The 19,674-nt window shown below is 34.0% G+C and overlaps 3 protein-coding genes and 1 non-coding gene across 5 annotated transcripts; 2 read left to right on the forward strand and 2 right to left on the reverse strand.

The window, feature by feature from the left end:
• The first annotated feature begins 2,147 nt into the window (after positions 1 to 2,147).
• Positions 2,148 to 3,270, forward strand: LOC144576095 (photosystem I reaction center subunit IV A, chloroplastic-like). Its single transcript, XM_078326349.1, has 3 exons — positions 2,148 to 2,626; positions 2,805 to 2,870; positions 3,044 to 3,270. The coding sequence occupies exons 1-3, from the start codon at positions 2,372 to 2,374 to the stop codon at positions 3,146 to 3,148; spliced, it is 426 nt and encodes a 141-aa protein (XP_078182475.1). The 5' UTR covers positions 2,148 to 2,371; the 3' UTR covers positions 3,149 to 3,270.
• A 5,225-nt stretch (positions 3,271 to 8,495) lies between these two features.
• Positions 8,496 to 10,433, reverse strand: LOC144576201 (large ribosomal subunit protein eL37x-like). The gene is made up of 4 exons (XM_078326502.1): positions 10,298 to 10,433; positions 10,087 to 10,222; positions 9,058 to 9,159; positions 8,496 to 8,737 (listed from the first exon to the last, which is right to left on the reverse strand). The coding sequence occupies exons 1-4, from the start codon at positions 10,298 to 10,300 to the stop codon at positions 8,691 to 8,693; spliced, it is 288 nt and encodes a 95-aa protein (XP_078182628.1). The 5' UTR covers positions 10,301 to 10,433; the 3' UTR covers positions 8,496 to 8,690.
• Positions 10,434 to 10,999: 566 nt separating this feature from the next.
• Positions 11,000 to 17,228, forward strand: LOC144576200 (TLD-domain containing nucleolar protein). 2 transcript variants are annotated; one of them, XM_078326501.1, is made up of 8 exons: positions 11,000 to 11,350; positions 13,830 to 14,266; positions 14,581 to 14,653; positions 14,743 to 14,823; positions 14,919 to 14,982; positions 15,135 to 15,222; positions 15,437 to 15,521; positions 16,887 to 17,228. In XM_078326501.1, exons 1-8 carry the CDS (start codon positions 11,246 to 11,248, stop codon positions 16,926 to 16,928), a joined length of 975 nt encoding a protein of 324 aa, XP_078182627.1. In that variant the 5' UTR covers positions 11,000 to 11,245; the 3' UTR covers positions 16,929 to 17,228. The 2 variants fall into 2 exon arrangements, 1 of the variants encoding a protein (XP_078182627.1); XR_013518615.1 differs by having other exon boundaries at positions 11,044 to 11,350; positions 15,125 to 15,222.
• A 595-nt stretch (positions 17,229 to 17,823) lies between these two features.
• TRNAI-AAU (transfer RNA isoleucine (anticodon AAU)) lies at positions 17,824 to 17,897 on the reverse strand. The gene has a single exon. It is a non-coding gene; the product is annotated as a tRNA-Ile (tRNA).
• Positions 17,898 to 19,674: the final 1,777 nt, after the last annotated feature.

A 19,674-nucleotide genomic window follows, 5' to 3' on the forward strand; every position in this document is an offset into this window, starting at 1 on the left:
AATTCAGATACAACTCAAGCTTCAGCTAACTATAGCTGTCGCTAGCCTATTTGACAATTTGTCTAAAAATCAGAATGAAATTATATAATCCTTTTAGCTAATCTAATGAGCTTTATATAGGCGATGAAATCCTGAAAGAATTTGCCACATCCACCGTTCAGATCTTTCAAATGCATCGCATCATGCCACATCAGCATCAAGCCAGTCTTTCAGCACCGCTTTGCTCTTCAATTGACTTAACGAGTAATTAACAGCATCCCTTTTAATTGCCTGGGCCCTATCGTCAGTAGTTTGAATAGTTAACAGCTGTTTGTGTAGCTCCGTTAACTCGGACCCGTTAGCAAAGATCGAAGCCCTCTTATGTTTGCTTATCCGCCTTTTTCTCTTCTTCTTCGTTTATTACCCCAACAGCTAACAGCAAATTCAATTTCGATTATGACACTTAACAAATTTTAACTCCGCTCTGCTGATTAACTAAACGAAAAAGAATAACAAAAAAAAAAAAACAGGACATTATTTATCCTAACGTCCAGAGAACAGGGACAAAAAGCCTTATATTGTAATGATAATTATTTGCAACTTCAAGAATTGTTGGAGCTTTTTTTTAGAGCACCAAAATGTGTATTCATGTATGCATTGAGGATATTCAAGTTGAGCCAATTTTTTTTCTTAATTCATGTTGTTTTCAAATATTTAGGTTATAGAAATTCTAATCTTCAGTTGTTTATTCTTTTTTTTATATTAAGGTATATGATTAAGCAATCAAAATTAAGATTAAACTCATTTTAAATAAAATAACAAATGTTACTAAATTCATGTTGTTTTTAATATAGATATTCAGGTTATAAAAATTCTAATTTTCTGTTGTCTATTTTTTTAGTTGAGCAAGCAACCAAAAATAAGATTTAAGTCATTTTAAATAAAATAACAAATGTTATATATACATGGCTCAACTTAAATATTCTCAATGCATAATTGAGTATACATTTTGGTGCTACAGAAAAAAAAAAAACTCCAACAATCTTTGACATTACAGATGATGGTCATGAAAATATAAGTCTCGGTTATGTGTTTTGCTGCTCTCCGGACGTTACAGCGTCCTGTATTTTTTTTTTCTCTGTTCAGTTAATCAACAGAGTTGGATTTTGTTAAAATTTCGATTAGTTGGACGTTATACTTCATAACGTTCAGTGGACGTGTTCGATTATAACGGTATTCCTATATTTCAAAATTTCGTGAAATCATATCTCATTATCGATATTTTTTTTTTCTATTAATAAAAAATCGGGGCAAGTTAAGCCGAAATTTTTATTAATAGGAAAATAATTAAATAAATATCAATAATGGAGAAGGAAATTGTGCATGTTTGACATCTAAAAAGAACGTGATTGTCTATCACGACCTGCTTAGCGAAATCTAATTACAAACTAAATAAAACGTGGAAAAAAAAATTTCTGGCCTTCATAGACCATCATGGCCAAAGGACTTCATAGTCTATCACGGCCAAAGGGCACAAAACCGAATTGCTGAAAAATAACATGTTATGTGAAGGCCGAATTGCTGAAAAACAACATATTCTGTGAAGGCAAAATAACATGTTATGTGAAGGCCGAATTGCTGAAAAACAACATATTCTGTGAAGGCCGAAACAGACTGTTCCCTCTGATCGTGATAGACTATAAAGTGCTCTGGCCGTAATGGACTATGAAGTCCTGAGTTTTTTTTTTTTCTGCGGATTAGTTAAGAGAATAATTAGATTTTCGCTAAACTGATCATAATAGTTTATTATAAACTATCATGTTTTTCCTAAATATCGAAAAAAACACAATTATCTTCTCCATTATCAATATTTATTTAATTATTTTTCTATTAATAAAAATTATGGCAGGTTAGGCCATTCGATAAAAGGAGTCAAATTGATTATGCTTTTCCATCCGACAAAAGGTCAAGAAAATGTAATTCCAATCAAATTTTATTGTAAAAATATGCCTCCGCTTAATAAAGATATAATATTTTTTTTGGATCAGCCCCTATTTTTTAATAATATTTTTTATCGGCATACTCTACTTCTAGTAAGTGGCATATGATGATCTGAATGTGATCATTCCATCCGGCTACAATTAAAAGCAGCATGATCGGCTTATCCACATCAAAAGGATAAGGAGCCACTTGGCAACAATGCACTGGTGGGAATCGCTTACTCTGGCTGGAGATAATTTTCGCATCAAATTTGAGGCCACCACACGCCTTACTATCCTTCACGCTAAATCCAAACGAGAGAGAAGAGAGAGGATTCATAACTAAAAAAATCTTAGGCACCAGCGCAGGGACGAGGTAAAGCAGTGCGCAAGTACTCCCATAATTAAGCTGCATGGCAACCACCAACATGACCTCGGCTGCATCGAGATTCGTGCTGATGCCATGTGTGGCGGCGGCGGGCACCAACTCATCTTCGCCACGTGTAAATTTCATCAGCTTTCAGAGAGTAAATAACAATAGGAGAGTTGTAGTCCGGGCCGAGGAGGCAGCTGCGCCGACACCTGCTCCTGCCACAGAAGCCCCAGCCGATGCCAAGCCGGCTGTGGCTGCAAAGCCCCCACCGATCGGTCCCAAGAGAGGAACTAAGGCTAGAACCAAATTGTCTTATTTCTTATAATTAAAATATTAGCTTGATTAAAAGTTTCTTCTCTTGTCCCTAAAAGTTTAGATGATAGTAGTACCTAATTCTTGATCCTTTTTGCTTTATTTTCTGTGTGCGAGACAATTAATTTCTTTCCTACTTGTTTCTACTTTTGTCATTTCAGGTGAAGATTCTTAGGAGGGAATCATACTGGTTCAATGGAATTGGTTCAGTCGTTACAGTTGATCAGGTACCTATTCTTCTTCATGACTAATCCAAATTCTTGTTGATTCCTTTATTACCAGTTCAGTAGTGACCTTGGTTGGAAGTATCCGGTAACACATAGATCAATCAAAATACCTTCATATAGTCAAGGTACCAATACCTGGTACTAGTTCTTGATTGTTCCGTGCACATTTTCAGGACCCGAATACCCGCTATCCGGTGGTGGTACGGTTCAACAAAGTGAACTATGCTGGTGTGTCAACAAACAACTACGCATTGGATGAGATCCTTGAAGTGAAATGAGGGCATGGTTTTGGGTGCATGGTTTTCCTCTTGTATTAGCCTCGAATCTTTGTGTATTAGTATAAGTTGTACAATCACTTCTTCTTGCCTACTCCTTAATGCCAAATTTTAGCATTGCAACATGTCTATATGTCCATTAATTCTTTATTGAAAGTTTTCTTTCTAAATTTCTCTCCTCTTTTTTCATGAGAATTTCAAATATTATTATCGAGATTGATTGGTTTAATTTGGGCTCATTATCTTACTTTACCAAGAACTTCCATTCCAGTTTTCCTGATTGTAAGTGTAACACCAATCATCTGTTTTACAAAACAATATTCAACACTTGTAATCAATGAAAAACGATAATTTGAGAATATACATGTTTTTACTAAAAAGAAAAAGAAAAAAAAGAGAATGTACATTCTTTTTTAATATTCAGAATAAATTAATAACCCTTCCATCTATGTGTCAGAAGAAAGAAGTTGAGTTTTATTAGGTGGTTTAACAATTGACACCACTTTTCACGACTTGAATTAATTATGTTGGTTTTTTCTGGTGTTTGAAGGAAATATTTGGGAATTTTTTTATTTGGTGATTTAAAGAAGAGGGAATATGTAGGGGTGTCAATGGCACTCTTTTATCCGTTTACTCGACCTGTATTGTATTCGATAAGACGGGTATGGGTAAGATTTTTTTTTTCGTAAACTTATCAAGTACAGGTACGGGTAAAGATTTTTTTCCGTTATCAAAACAGGTAAAAGTATGGATAAAGCATATTTCGTACCCGTTACCCGATCGGATAATTATATAAAAAAATTATATATATTATATATCTTAATGAGCATTGAATTATTATTCATCTCCAACCGTCCAACTGGCAACTATTCTTGATCTTGGAAAACAAAATTTATTAAATTTTCTAACTTGAACAATTGACCATCCATATAATTGTGTTAAACATAATTCACCATTAAAGTACTCAAATAGATTCCACGCTTTCTAGTAAATTCCAAATTTTCAATAAAGTTTAAAAGCCTAATGAACTTAATAATTGAAAGCACAAAAATAATTATTACCCGCTACCGTTTCGTTATCCGATAACTACAACGAGTAAGGGTAGAGTACGGGTAAGATAATTTGTAACGGATAAGGGTAAGGTACGGGTAAGGATAATTTGTGACATGTACGGGTATGAAAATGCTTCCATCCGATCCTTACCATACTCGTTGACACCCCTAGGAATATGTTTGATATATTTAAAGAAATTGAGATAATTCACAAATATTTTGAAATCCCTAACTATTTTCAATAACTCCCAAAATGGATCAGTAACTAAGTGATGAGGTACTTGAATGGCATTCAAGAGATCATAAAAAAATTTATAGTACAATTCTCTTCATTTGCCATTTTGCTTAGTCCTTGGCCGAAAAATTTATTAATATCGTCCATTAAAAAAAGGAATCCACAAATGCCCTCGTTTTTTTTATTTTTAAAACTGACTCAACCGCCAAAAATTCTGACGGTTTACTACATAACATAACCATTAAAATTCTAGGTGGTTCTGAAGTTTGAACTACTAGAACTTCTGACGGTTCTGATTTTTTTTTTTTTTTTGAAATTTGATAGGCCTAAATTATATACATATTCGATCTGATTTTTATCACAAAATAATATCAAATATCTTGTATTTTGAATATAAAGTGAATATAATACACCTTGGATCAAGTTACTGCGTTTGTTTAGTTTTAATTTGTAGGAAATGAAGAAAAATGAAGAAAACCGAAGAAAACTGCTCATTGCGGACACACGGTTTGTGATATGGCCAAAATAAGTACTTAGATGGATTTCTGGACGCGCGCCAATTTTAAAAAGATATAATAAGCTATACATCAAAATCCGTGCGGATGCATGGATATCGATGCGGACGCACGGATCTCGATGCAGCCGCACTCTGGTCGCACAGGAAAAGTCCGAGCCTAGTGCGGATCTCGATGCATCCGCAGTGCGGGCGGTGAAGACGCAGTGCGGATGGTACTGTAGTAGTGCAGGTGGCCTGGCCGCACTGTAGCAGAACGCATAACTGGAGCCTGAACTTAAAACGGCCATAACTTTTGACTCGTAACTCCGATTAAGGCTTGTGACCACTTTTTGGAAAGGTAGAGAGAAGATCTACAACATGAAAAATCAAATTTCTTCCAGTGCGGATGAGATCACCCGCAGTGCGGCCCGGAGCACCCGCACTGGACCCGCAGAAGGCCAAAAATACACATTTTCAACACGGTTTCTATTTTTGGCACAACCTGGACACGTTTTTACAGCCAAATATGGACAAGACATCCTGGGAAAACAATCCAAATATAGCACCCACTAACTCCACTTCCTAGGCTCTTAATTGAGCATGATCCTTGGCTATAAAAGAGGGGGTTTATTCTCCATTCAAGGAATCTCTCACACATCTCTTCCTCTTTCATTCTCTCTCTATACACAATACTTAGCGATAAATTCTGGAGAAAAGGAAAGCTTTCAAGCAAGGAGAAGAAGGGTTTCCTGAGCAAGAAGTAGGCAAGATAGAGGTTTTTGATTTGTCAAAGGGTGTAATTTCTTCCTTTATTTCATTTCTTCTTACTTTGCCAATTTTTATAATGGATCTCACCATGAGGGAGTAGTTCTCTCTCTAGGGGTTTAGGTCAATGCATGAACTTGTTTAATTGTACCTTATTCGGTTATTTGTCTTTGTTATGATTGTTTTATGGGATTTGATGTTAATTTCTGTGATTTACCATTTGTGTTAATTACATAATTAGTACTTGAAATCGCAGTAGTCCCGCTTTGGTATCTATTTGTCAAAGGATCCAAAGAAGTTAGGACGAGAGGAGAGTACCAAATTATGAATGCAAATACCCTAGGTTTAGATTAGGATTGTAACCAATTTGTAATCTAAGCCGGAACTATAGAAATTAAGGTTAGGAATTTGGTGAAGAACCTAACCGTGAAGGCAAACCCTAATTAGGACATCTCAAATCGAATCGGGTATTGGTATGAAGGACTTAATCGTGAAGTATCAATATTTGAGGAGAGGAGAGACTAACAAGAGCTCAATGGGTCTAGGTAACTAGGGTGGGGGACTTCATTGAGAAGTTCGAGTTACCTAGGCATGTTATTAATTCACGAAAGTGACCCTTAATGACATATTAGGTTAGAAACCTCATCAAATCATACATGAACTTAAGCAAATACCGAATAGATAGAGTTAGCAAGGGAATGTAGACCAAAGACCCCTAGATCTCTAAATCTTGAAAGCAAATCAATTCCTTTCTTTTACTTTTATTTACAATTATTGTTTCAAACTCCTTTTTTTTTGGGTATTGAACCCAACCTTAGGAATTGTTAGAACGAAACCCCCCCCCCCCAATTTACTTTTATTGCATTTTACTTTCGTTTTATTTTCTGAAATTAATTAGTAAAGTTTAAACTAAGTATTTATCATACTCCCTGTGGATCGATACCCGACAATATACTACACGGTAGGATTGTATACTTGCAATATGAACCAAAAGTGTATTTAGGGTTAAAAGGTACATCTCATTGTACTGAAACTTTGTGCATACGCTTTTGCGCGCATCAAAAATTCTCAAAATAAAAATACTAAACTAATTTCTAATAAAACACTACAAAATCTGAGCGATTATTTTTTTTTCTTTCTTATAGTATATCTTAGATCTAAATATAAAAAATGTTAATTCATTATTGATAGATATCCTCTTAGCACATTTTTTAATATCAAGATTTAATACTTTACTCTAATTTTTGTCGACATCTTGTGTGAACAAATGATAGTTTATATAGAATACAAGAATAATATAGTTAACAACATAATTTTTTTGAGCAATTTAGGTTAGCTGCCACTCCACTCTCACCCCCCAACTCCATATCACCACCCCTCCTCCATCCGATTCCGTCTTTTTCACTCTTTGTAGGTCTCATTCCTAACACAATATGCCCCTCTCGGTACTATCTCCTTGAGCGGAGAGGAAGAACCAAAACTGACCAGAATCAAAGATGCAATGTCGTCTAACCTCGGAGCGTAAAGTCTCATTTCAATCGAAACTCAACAATAAATAGATTCAGTCGTTATTGGAGCACAGCGACAGTCGAAGAAACAAATCCAATCATGAAGCGAAAGGAGAGGGATCAGAGCCAAACAAAGCCAATTGAAACCAAAAGTGCATCATCATTAGAGCTTAAAGCGTAGAATTCTTGTATCGATCAAAACACAACAATGAGTAGATCTGATCATCATCGAAGAGCAGTGACAGTCGAAGAAACAGATTCAATCATGAAGCGAGATAGGGGTGTCAACGAGCTGGCTCGGTTCGAGCTAGGCCTCAGCTCGGCTTGTTAATTCTAGACTGAGCTACAGCTGAGCGAGCTGGACCTAGGGCATTCAAGCTAAAATCTCAGCTTAAACTCGTGATAAGCCAACCCGAGCTAGCTCGCGAGCTGACAAGTTGGCTCACTGGGTCTAGATGGATCTTGTTTTAAGAAGAAAATAAATTATACAAACTTTTTGGATCGAGCTGAATCGAGCTAGATAGTATGAAATGCACACAAATTCATACAAATTCGCAAATTGATGCCTAGCCGAGATAGCTCGCGAGCTGACAAGCAAGCTAGGTCTCAGCTTGAATTTGTTAATTCTGGACCAAGCTAGTGACGAGCTAACTCGTTAACAACTCAGTTCAGTAACGAGCGAGCTGTTAGTGAGCGAGTCAAGTGCGAGTCACGATCCCACGATCCAGCCACGAGCTACGAGCTTTTTTGCCACCCCTAAAGCGAGATGAAGATTAAATTATAGAATTAACTATTAAGTATGAATATAAATATTTATTTTGACATTTTATGAGGGGATATGATCTAGAATTTTGTAAATAATTTTTTATCAATATATTTATTAATAGTAATTTAACTGCTAACCATAAAAAAATAAAAACACAAGTGTAAAAAAGCGTTAAGAGTTGCATGACTACAGTCGATCAACAAAAATAATACATTTTAAAACAAACAACGGAACAGTTTCAATATGATACGGTACGATATTGATACTTAAACAGTTGATCACCTAAAAGAGCGAGCACGTCAATGTGAAAGAATCAAAGAAATCCTTCTTGTTTAAAAGAAAATAATTTAATCGTCTTTTATCTACAACAGAGATTTTCCATCAGACAATTTACTACGGATAAACCCCAAATGATAATATAAAAGAGCAAGATAGAGCAGCCAAACAACCGAGCTCAAAAGGTTGATTAGCACCCAAACAATACTGGTAAAACAAAACAACACAAATGATAATATAAGAAGAGCAAGATAGAATAGCAAAGCAACTAAGCTTAAAGGGTACATTAGCAACACAATAAATACTAAAACAAACATCACAACCGAACATATGGTGTAAATTTTTGCTACCATCATATCCAACAAAAAAGACATCGAGAGTCAACATGACCAGTAAATAGAAGTACTAAATCAAAACATTCGCAAGGTAATACAATGCATTTCATATTCATGGAGCTGCCGCTGCTGCAGCCTTCCTCGGTGCAGCTTCAGTTCCTGTAATAAATAAAATCAAGAAGAAAAATTAGGTAAAATTTTGATAAGCATAGATATAACACAAGTCTATCTAAAAACAATTGTATTGTATCTTGGGTAACTTTGACAAGAAAATGACATGGACAGGACCTAAACCAAAAGTGAAACCCAAAAAAGAAAAGTGGTAGAACAAGTTTGAGATCAACAAATATTCTTATAACAGCTGGTGAATCAATCAGTCAAACCTTCTCAAAGAACCTTTCCCCAAAATAGATGAATATAACAAAATAAATTAAGAGAACTTCAATTAAAAAAATAAAAATTAAGAATAATGTTTGTACCCTCTCTAAAGCCACTCTTGAACCTCCTTGGCAGATGGCGGAGGTACCTCATCCTGCCTGTACCAGTTGTCTTTCTCCTTATGGCCTTCACACTCCAGTTATCTATATAGCACAACCAGATAAATATGATAATCAATTAAGGGTAATGCATATTTGTCCGAATTATAATCAACAGCATCAAATAAGTAAAAATAAAAACACTCTTATGGAAACCTTCATGTCCGATTTTAAATGAGGGGAATCCTATAGGAACCTATCTTGATTCTTCTTTTTCTAAGTAATAATATCTTCATAAATCAGACATTCGTTAATTAGTGCATCTTCAGAATTATGCGTAAGAAATAAGCACAACCAAATTAATTTTTTTTTCTAAATTTGAACTAGAGTTACAAGCGTAAACTGTGTGTCTAATGTAATGTAACACAATCAAGCAGCTTACAAATATAATGAAGTCATGACTAAATCACAATCATTAGCACTGATTAGTTTAAATGAAAATCACATATAGAACCATTCCAGTGTGAACATTTTAGTACATGAAACATCTGACCAGTAAGAAATATTACATAATGAAATATGCCAAATATATTTCACCTAAATTCATAATTGTATTTATGAACTGTTCAAATAGCAGAAAATAAAAGGCAGTATTAGGCTCACTGGCTGGGGTGGATTTACATTTGCTAAATGGGGGCTAATTGACCCCCATACTAAGAACCCTTAAAACTTGTACTATATATTATAATATTAAAGATAAAATTGCTATATGTATGCTGAATTTGAACCCCGTAGATTAAAATCCTTATGTGCATATTAAACCCCATAGGTTAAAATTACTATATTTACATTTTCTAGAAAATTTTATGTGCATATTGATCACCATTGGGAATACTGAAAACACACTAGGCACACTAGTATGACTACTACATTCATAATCAGAGCGATCAGCATCAAAGAATAGAGTATCCGTGTGCCAAAAAATGCTTCCCATAACACAAATATAATAATTGAGGCAAATAATGAACATACATTTGCGGATTCTAGCAGATGGGTACCCGCATGACCCACAACGGCTCTTTTGTAGGTGAAAGCTCCTCCTACCGCACCTCACGCACAGTGTGTGCGTCTTGTTCCTCCTCTTACCAAAGCTTCCTGTTCCCTTCCCCTACACACCATTTCAAATCTAGGGTTAGCTTAAAAGATTAGGGTTATTCAATAAGCTCATCGCGTTAGGACTTACCATTTCGCGATGGTGTTCTCCTCAGACGCCCCTGCTGATTGATTGCGAGCTCGGCTCAACGGCGGCGGCGGTGGGAGCGCGAAAGCCTAAACTCTAGATAAACAGTCTGTTATTTATATGTGCTCCTGGTATGATAAAACTGGGCTGAAATTAGGCCTATTTAGAAATTATGGGCTTTCCCTATGAGTCCCCATTATTTTATCCGTTTATAAATGGATCTGATGGGACTCAACTCGATTTAGAAAAGACGGCCTGGATCACATTTTTGTTCATATTTTATTGCAGCTTCAGTTTTTTAAATAATAAGAGGATTGTTTCTCGAATAGTTTACGGCGACATAAGATAAAATAAGAACTAAATTATCATTATAATGGAATAAATTAAACTAATTTATTTTGCCAATAAGATCCATTGTACAGTTAAAATAAAAATTATTTAAACATATTTTAATGGACGCCTCCAAATGTATTAATTGAAGAAGAAATTAAGTTATTCACGGAAAACATTTGCGAAAACAATTTTTTCCTTGAAAAGAGTTTTGGAATACCTTTCTCTTCAAACGGAAGCAAATTTTAAACGCTTCATTTGTGGTCTTCTTTACATGTTCGATTCCGTGACCGGTTCAAAAAGCTACCTTGACAATTTGCATAGTAACAGAAGAATACGAAGCGTACGATCCCCCAGACATGCATATAGCCAAAATTTTGTTATGTGGTTGTCCAGTTGTTATAAACTGGAGAGAATAGGATTGTTCCCTCCTCGCCGACTTGCCGTTACATCTCATCTCAACAACTCTACCACGCTTTGTTCACTTTCTCCCGGTCACCACCATCCATTCCCAACTATGAAAAATTAAGAGAAAAAATAAATAAATAGGCTTTCCTCTCATGGTTCTTCCTCCTCTCGCATTGCAGATCTAGGGTTAGGGCTTCAAACTGGCGCGCAATTATGCTCTCTTTGAAGGAGAAGTTGGCGGAGAAGCTCTCTCGCGTCCTCGCAGAATCCCCGTCTTCCCCGTCTCCCCCTTCTCCAGTGGCCAAATCTGAGTACCATGTACGTTTAATATTTACATACCATAAAGTGTTTCATTTACGGTTTGATCCTTTTTGTGGGCTGTTATTATGTTTATGGCTTCCATTTTCATTGTTGTCTAGTTGAGTAATGAGTATCATTAATTGTTTATCTATGTTGCACTACAAAGGTGTTCTTACAGTTTGTTATTGGCCATTGTGAACACTAATTCGGTTGTCAAATGCAAACATTTTCTTGTTTTATACTTGTTACAATTCCAATTTGCTTCTTAACTAGATATTTTTATTGTGCACGATCTAAATATTAAAGAATGCAATTAAACGTAGTTTTCTTTTAGTATTTACTTATATTATTTGATTTATCACTGAATTGCTATATGACATGTAGGTTGTTCAGTAATCAATAAGGCCTTATTTTTGTATGTCGCCCTTTTGTTTTTTTATGGGAATTTTGAGCGGTTATAGCATTTATATTCAATGTAAGATTTACTTTATGGCATTAAATCATTACAATATTGTTGTATGTTATTACCAAGTATGCTGTACTCAATGGGGGTGTTTGGCAACCCTCCTTAAGAGGTCAAGGATTAAGATTTTAATCTTTACTAAGGAGCACTTGTTCGGTAAAGCAGTAGGATTAAGAATGAAGACTTAGTATGAATAAAATATATTATATAGTATGTAATGACCAAATTACCCTATGTCGTTGTTGTAATGCAAAATGATTAATAAAATAAATTTTTCACGAATAGAATAATTAATATTTGCATCAAGCAAAAGAGAGTACTCGTGCCAGAATGTTCAAGAAGGCTGGTACCGACCGATACCAGCACCATTACAGAACCATCAAGAGGAACCAACGCTATTAGTTTCTTATCTCCACTAAGTTCACTGTCAAAGTTTAAAACTAAATTAAAAGGAAAAGAAGTCAGATTTTAAGTTAACAAAACTTTAAACTTACAATCAAATATATATAACGCTAATAATCAAATTGATTGTTACTTTCCATCCTTATTCATGATCTGTGCTTGCTTGTGCTTCAAAACCAATAAAAATTAAAACATCAACACTTCCTTCCTAACTTGTTTCAAATATATACTATCAAAAAATTTCAAATTAAAATTACACTGAATCTTATGACATACTTACCAGTCCATTGGTACCGATTGGTACGGTTGAGAATAAGCAAATGTTGCCGACCGGTACACTGAATCTTATTTTGTTCTCTCTAGAAAAGACAAAATTAATAAACATAAATTATTACTGAAAGAAATTGGTACAAAATTCACCTCAAAATCACCCCCTTTACTGTTATACATCAATTATTACATCAATTTCTGAGTGCAGTATAAGTTATACCGTGAAAAAGCAAAGTCACAAATCTCAATTTTTCATTCCATTTGAGAGAATTCCAAGCACGTTGAAGCTAAAATAATTAGGAGAGATACATACTGTTATTTCAATCAGACTGTGCTAAATTGACACTTAGAAAAGCGCAAGAGCTTACACCACCTGATTGTCTCCAACGAAATGGATCTTTATTAGAAGAGCATTTTAATGTGAAGCTTCCTATGACATTGAATCAATGGGTTCGTCGCCGGTGAGCTCACAACAGTGACCGGGAGAGACGAATTTTCTGTTTTTGCGCGTATAGAGAAGCGTGTAGGGCAGAAGAAAGAAGACGGTAGAATCGTAAAACAAAGTGCCTTCTTGAGCTCTAAGGAGACACTAAGGAGGGCCGATTCTTAAGGAGAAGTGGAGGCCGCGTTAAGATTTGATTCTAAGGAGGAATGCTTAATCTTTTCTAAGGAATAGATGTTCGTTGGGATTAAGGTGGATTAAGAGGCTAAAGAGCTTTAAGGAGCCCAGCCGAACATGTACAATAGTAATTGGCTTAATCTTTAGAAGTTAATCCAGCTCCTCTTGAGAAAGACGTTCGAACTTAGCAGGAAGAATAAGAAGGTTTAGTACCTGAGCATCTCTTTGCTTATCTGAATTAATATGCCGTCGAGCAATAATATATGTGTGGATTACTAGTATCTTGACCATAGTCTTTCTCAAGTACTTCAGTACATAAAAACTCTTGGCTAGTAGTTTTCTCCTTATGAATTGATGCCAGTTGCTTAGCCATTTTTTTTCAAACAAAAAAGGGAAAAAATAATAATAAAAAAGATGTTCTAGTTGTATGCTCTGTGGTATTTCACGATAACAAGTGCTCCGCCAACACTAAAATATCTCCGCTCATTTTTTGAGTGATCGGTGTGCAAATGGGAACTCTGAGACTCTGAGCAAATGCCTGCAATAGAATTGGCATTTCAGTGCAGAATTTGTATAACTAAAGTTTTTAATTCTGAAACCTGATAAGAAAGCCCCACACAACAGCATATGTGCATGTATCAACTTACATCAACAAGAGACAATATAAGATCAAAATAAACCCAAACCAATGTAATAACAGCCTTTTGTATAATTAAACAAAATCTTTTATGTTTATTTTTCAGGCAACACCTTTTACAGAAGACTTAACTTCCCCAAAGAAATCATCATTTTCCTCTTATGTGTTATCTTTCCTCCCCAGTGCAACTGCAAATCCTAACTCTCCCTCCTTTGGCCAAACCCTACAACCGCCTCCTGAATCTCTCCCCGTAAGGTGGAACAGTGGAGAATGGGAATACAAGCAAGTTGTATTATCTGATGGCGAAAATGATAACAAATATGAAAACAGATTTGGAAGCAAGTTCGAAGAGACTGTTGATTATGATGAGAAATTGAAGTGCTGTAATGGATATCAAGAGGAAAATTTGAAATCACTTTATTCTGCTGATTACCAAAAGCGCCTATCTGATAAGTCAGAGTTTATTTCTCTAAACTTGTTTGATTTCCTTGAATCGTCACTTCCTAGCACTATTAAGGGGTCTCACTGGGTCTTGCTATATAGGTATATTGTCCTTTTTCATATCTTTTATCATTTCAGGAACTTTGCCTTAGTGCTCTCAGAGAAACCAATAAAATTCTGTTTTTATTAGTTCTTAATTTCTTATTATTGGACTGCCTTACTTTACTGCTGAAGTCTGCCACCTGTAGTAACTAATCAGTAAGGATTGTCACTCTTGTTAATTGTTTACTGGTGACCTGTTTATAGCTGGTTATTTATACAGATGATATATTGGTATATTTACTCTTTACTTTAAATTAAATTAGGTTCTGATAGTTTTGTCTGATTTATTTTTAATCACTTGAAATGATCTACAGCACTTGGAAACATGGAATCTCTCTTCGTACTCTCCTTAGAAGAAGTGCCGATCTTCCAGGGCCTTGCTTACTGGTATGGTTTTATCATTTATGTTTAAATGAATTTCTTATTTACTGATTTATTTGCTTCTTGTATTTATTTATTTGTTTGCTATGTATTAGATTGTGGGAGACTTGAAAGGGGCTACATTTGGGGGTTTGTTGGAGTGTCCTTTGAAGCCTACACCCAAAAGAAAATACCAAGTGAGTTCCTTCATTATAAAGCATACGGCCAACTGGTATGTACCTAACCTGTTCATTACTGGTACTAATATTTCTGATGTTTGTATCTGTATCAGGGAACAAGCCAAACATTTATTTACACTACAAGATATGGCAAACCAAGGCTTTTTAGACCAACTGGTAAGCCACCTTTTTGTGTACATTTTTAGTTGTATTTGAATTAGTGTTTTACCTTAATATTGTACAAGTCATTACTAGCAATTGAAAAACAACCAGGTATGCTTCTCTGATTAATTTTTATTGTTTTTAAACTTACATTAAGGTTTCTGTAGGTGCAAACAGATATTTTTATATGTGCTTGAATGATGCATTGGCCTTCGGTGGAGGTGGAAATTTTGCATTGTGCCTTGACGAGGATCTGTAAGTTTCCTTTGTGCCAACCACATACATTTCTCTTGAATTTTTGTTTTCATAGTGCCCAATTTGTTTTGACCAGCTGGGGACAGTGGTAGTGGTCAATGTCAGATAGCAGTACTGGTGAAAACCGTGTTTGTCTGATTTATCTAAGTATCTATCTGTCTGTCTGTTTGATTGTTTTTTTTCATTCCTTTGTCTGCTTTTTTCTTTTGCTTAGGTTGCATGGAACAAGTGGTCCTAGTGAAACATTTGGTAATGAGTGCTTGGCTCATGATACTGATTTTGAATTAAAGAATGTAGAGGTAAGAAAGTAATTCCAAATTATCATTAAGATCTTTAAATACTTTTTTAGTTGAAAAGGTAGCAATTTGGCCTCTGAAACCTTATACAACCAGGCCATTTACAACAGACCAATCATTTGCTTGCATTGTTTTTTCAATAGAAGAAATGTAAAATAAAAAAATCCCACACAGATGTGTTCCCTCTTGTGAGAATTTTTTTTGTGAACCATAAATAATTAAATGAATTTTACGGAACCAATATGATGGCTTTTTTTTTAAAAAAAACCATAAGGACCGTGGAAACCGTTCGGTCTCACAATTGCCTTTTCCCTAGACCGTGGGAACCGTTCGGTCTCAAATTTATTTATTTTTATTTTTATTTTTTTTATAAAACAGAAATTTTTTAAATTTTTATTTTTTGTATTAAAATATTAGAAATGTTGAATATATTTCTTTGAAAATAGATGAAATACAATATAATTTGATTTATTAGAAAGACTGCAACAAATAACCCGGATCAATATTTTTCAAGTCGGGTTTTTCGCGGCTGTAAGAAAAATTAATATATTTCTTTATGTGTTATTGGAAAAAAATAAAAATGCTTAGATTCTGAGTTATTGATCCCGGTTCAAAAGTCACTTCTAAGTAATCCAGAAAATATTGTGATTCTTCTAGGACATTTAATTTATAAAAAGTGGTATCTATTTTGAGAATTCTTTTTGAATAACAATCATTAAATAACTTAAAGTTTTTGTTTTTTTTTTCAAAAATAGATACAACTTTTCATAAATTAAATGTACTAGAAGGATTACAATATATTCTGGATTACCTAGAAGTGAATTTTGAACCGGGATCAATAACTCAGAATCTAAGCATTTTTATTTTTTTCTAATAACACCTAAAGAAATATATTAATTTTTCTTCCAGCCGCGAAAAACCCGATCTGAAAAATATTGATCCGGGTTATTTGTTGCAGATTTGCAGTCTTTCTAATAAATCAAATTAGATTGTATTTCATCTATTTTCAAAGAAATATATTCAACATTTATAATATTTTAATATAAAAAATTTTAAAAATTTCTGTTTTATATAAAAAAAAAAAAAATTGAGACCGAACGGTTCTCACGGTCTGGGGAAAAGGCAAGACCGAACGGTTCCCACGGTCCTTATGGTTTTTTAAAAAAAAAAGTCATCATATTGGTTCCGTAAAATTTATTTAATTATTTATGATTTACAAAAAAAATTCCTCTTGTGATGTACCAGCCTCTAATATGTCTGTCAGATCTGCTACAAGATGTACCTTCTGATGTGGCCAGATAGCAATGTTATAGAATATACCCTTTATATTTTCCCATATTAATTTCATGCTTTCTTTTTCTTATCCAGCTTTGGGGATTTACTTATATGACAAGACATCTTGCTAACTGACAGGCATTATTTTAGTTATTTCCTTATTTTTTTTATTCTTTCCTTAATATCGGCATGGTCATTGCTAGAATGTGTATCGGCAAAAATCATTCATTTGTTCATTATTTGTATGTATAATTTATAGCATTACCTTTTCGTTGCTTGTCCTCTTGATTTTATAAAAGAGGCTATATTTATAATGCGGAATCATAGTGGAAAATGCAAAAGTGGTGAGCTATCTGGTGGTAAGTATTAACAACAGTTTCTTTGCCAGAATTTGTAGTCCATCTGCTATTAAAAGTTGACAGTTTTTGTAGTGTCTCTGTTGTACAAAACTTTCATTTTGCAGTAATATATTCAGCCATTCTAATTTCGTTTCGAGATTGTTGTCAATAACTGTACACTGGCAGTAAGCAATATAAAATGTCTTTATACGTAGGGTTGGAACTATAAAATTTTGACAGAGGTTATTGAAAATTAAAATGCATAATTGTAGTGAGTGGAATTTAAACTCAAGACTTTTCAACCATAAAATAGAGTTTTAACACTAGATTACAACTAACATATATTATTTACTAAGGGTGGGTAGACTACATAAAAAGTTTTAAAAAGATAAAATTTTAATTAAATTTCTATATGTATAATTAAAATTTTAAAATTATAAAGTGGCTTAGTTATCTTTGGCTATTCCTGAGATCCGCCCATGTTTATGCGTATATATTGTCATTATTAAACATGGTATTGTCATATATACTGTGATATTATACATGTATAGTTAACTTTATTGGGTCTCCTTAACACGAGATTATAACATTTAGGCACCGAGTTATAATGCATCAGTTATAATGCACAATCAACCTTAACTTCGGTTATTCATTTGGTTCACGCAATCTCACGTAATCGCAAAAAAACAAAATGGCCCATGCAGGTCTCGAACCTGCGACCTTCGCGTTATTAGCACGACGCTCTAACCAGCTGAGCTAATAGGCCTTTTTGTTATGCGTACATCAATAATCATTAAGAAAATATTTAATCTATTCAGCCATAAATGGTTATAAGTAATTTAATAATTGTGTAGTTTAAATTAATGATGTTGCTATATAAAGGGATCAATTTGAGCAACTAAAACTCAATGAAATAGTTTTAAAAAATGATTGAACTAAGAAACTTGAGACGAGCATAATAAAAGTACATTAATTGAGATGTTGGATTGAGAGTGCATAAGTCACAGTAGAGCTAAGCCCAAATGATGATGAATTTCGTATTTCTCTGGGCGAGTTAAATTATATCTAATATGTAATCTAAAAATATAAAGTATGATCATCAAACATATTCAAATATGGACAATAAAATATAATTGGTTTAATGTATCTAGTACAAAATATATTCGTCAACAAGACGGATTTCTAGAACTATTTCATACTTGTAAATTGTCACTAGAGAGTTTTAACTCCTATTAAGTAGACATGGCTAATTTCATAATTATCACCATTTGTCACATAAGATAATCTCTGAAGTTAATAGATGATAGAGTGGTGAAGTGAGTTCAAATAATTTAATAATTTCAAATGCAAAATAGAACGTAATAATTTTAAATGATAGATAGATGAGGTTAGTTATAACTATACCTTAGAATTTTTTTAAACCCGTATTCAAATAAAATTTGATTAGTAAACTACGGGTTGAAAATTTTAGAAAGGGAATAAAATCAGATGCTTCCATTACTACAAATTCTGGAAAATTCAGATTAAAATTAGTCCAAAATAAATAATAAATTCCAAAATGCGACATAAAAAATCGAAGTACAAATTTAAAGAAGGAAATTTGTTACGTCGTGATCAGTCACGTCATGTCACGTCATATGTGTCGATCACGTGACGTGACCGCATTCGAGCAAAAATTACACGTCACATCACGTCATGGTATGAAACATAGAGTATTCAATATTTTTTGGTATGCATAGAGTATCCAGATTTCTCTTTTAGTGTAGGTCCAGTAATACCGGTACTCATGTAATATTGATTTTTATTTTCTCTATTTTAGTACAATTATTGTTTGTAATTTGAATTTTTAAAGTAATGTCAGATACTAATTGTCTTTTCTCAAAAAAAATCTTTTCTCGACAAAAAAAAAAACTTTAAAATATTATTTACTTATTTTACAATTTTTACAATTTTCATATTTTTTTGATATTTTTTTCTGAATTTTCAATAATTTAAATTAAAATATAAAAAAAATCTGACGTGACTAATTTACGTCACATCACATCACATATGGTCACAGTATAGTTTACACGTGACATAACTATATGCCGTTATTTTGTTCACATCATGTGAAAAAAAAAATTAATCACGTCACGTTTCGTTACGTGATCAAAAGATAGCGTGTTATGTATTTTTTTCTCTAAGAAATATCTGTCAAAATAAAGATACCAATTTCCCTTTTGTATTGCAATTTCCTTGTTAGTCCACAAATCAATGTTCTCCCTCAAATAAGCCCCAATGCAACTTCATCTTCGTCGACCTCTAAATCGACTTCGCCGATTCCGTCGTCACCGTCTGAAATGTTGACCTGATCCTATTCATTAAAGAACGACGCCGAAACAATTCAAAACATAATTTGGCCTCAAAATCAGAACTCAAGTAGTATCTCGAATTTATACCCTCACGTCCCATTCACAAGTCTCGAATTGAATTTTTAGAATCTCAAAGGTCTTCGCCTAATCTCGAATCGAATTTATGAAACCCCAAATATCTTCGCCACAATG

The sequence above is a fragment of the Carex rostrata genome, chromosome 25 (assembly GCF_964058835.1).
Source record: "Carex rostrata chromosome 25, lpCarRost1.2, whole genome shotgun sequence".
Taxonomy (NCBI): Eukaryota; Viridiplantae; Streptophyta; class Magnoliopsida; order Poales; family Cyperaceae; genus Carex; species Carex rostrata.

Bases quoted from the DNA above. Each gene is read 5' to 3' on its own strand.
- LOC144576201 (XM_078326502.1), bottom strand. The intron at 9,160-10,086 runs GTATGTTCATTA...TGTGCTATATAG, and splicing joins ATCTGCTAGAATCCGCAAAT to ATAACTGGAGTGTGAAGGCC. The intron at 8,738-9,057 runs GTACAAACATTA...TATTTATTACAG, and splicing joins CAAGAGTGGCTTTAGAGAGG to GAACTGAAGCTGCACCGAGG.
- LOC144576095 (XM_078326349.1), top strand. From the start codon at position 2,372: ATGGCAACCACCAACATGACCTCGGCTGCATCGAGATTCGTGCTGATG. The intron at 2,627-2,804 runs GCTAGAACCAAA...TTGTCATTTCAG, and splicing joins GTCCCAAGAGAGGAACTAAG to GTGAAGATTCTTAGGAGGGA. The intron at 2,871-3,043 runs GTACCTATTCTT...GCACATTTTCAG, and splicing joins CAGTCGTTACAGTTGATCAG to GACCCGAATACCCGCTATCC.
- LOC144576200 (XM_078326501.1), top strand. From the start codon at position 11,246: ATGCTCTCTTTGAAGGAGAAGTTGGCGGAGAAGCTCTCTCGCGTCCTC. The intron at 14,824-14,918 runs GTGAGTTCCTTC...TATCTGTATCAG, and splicing joins CACCCAAAAGAAAATACCAA to GGAACAAGCCAAACATTTAT. The intron at 15,223-15,436 runs GTAAGTTTCCTT...TCTTTTGCTTAG, and splicing joins TTGTGCCTTGACGAGGATCT to GTTGCATGGAACAAGTGGTC.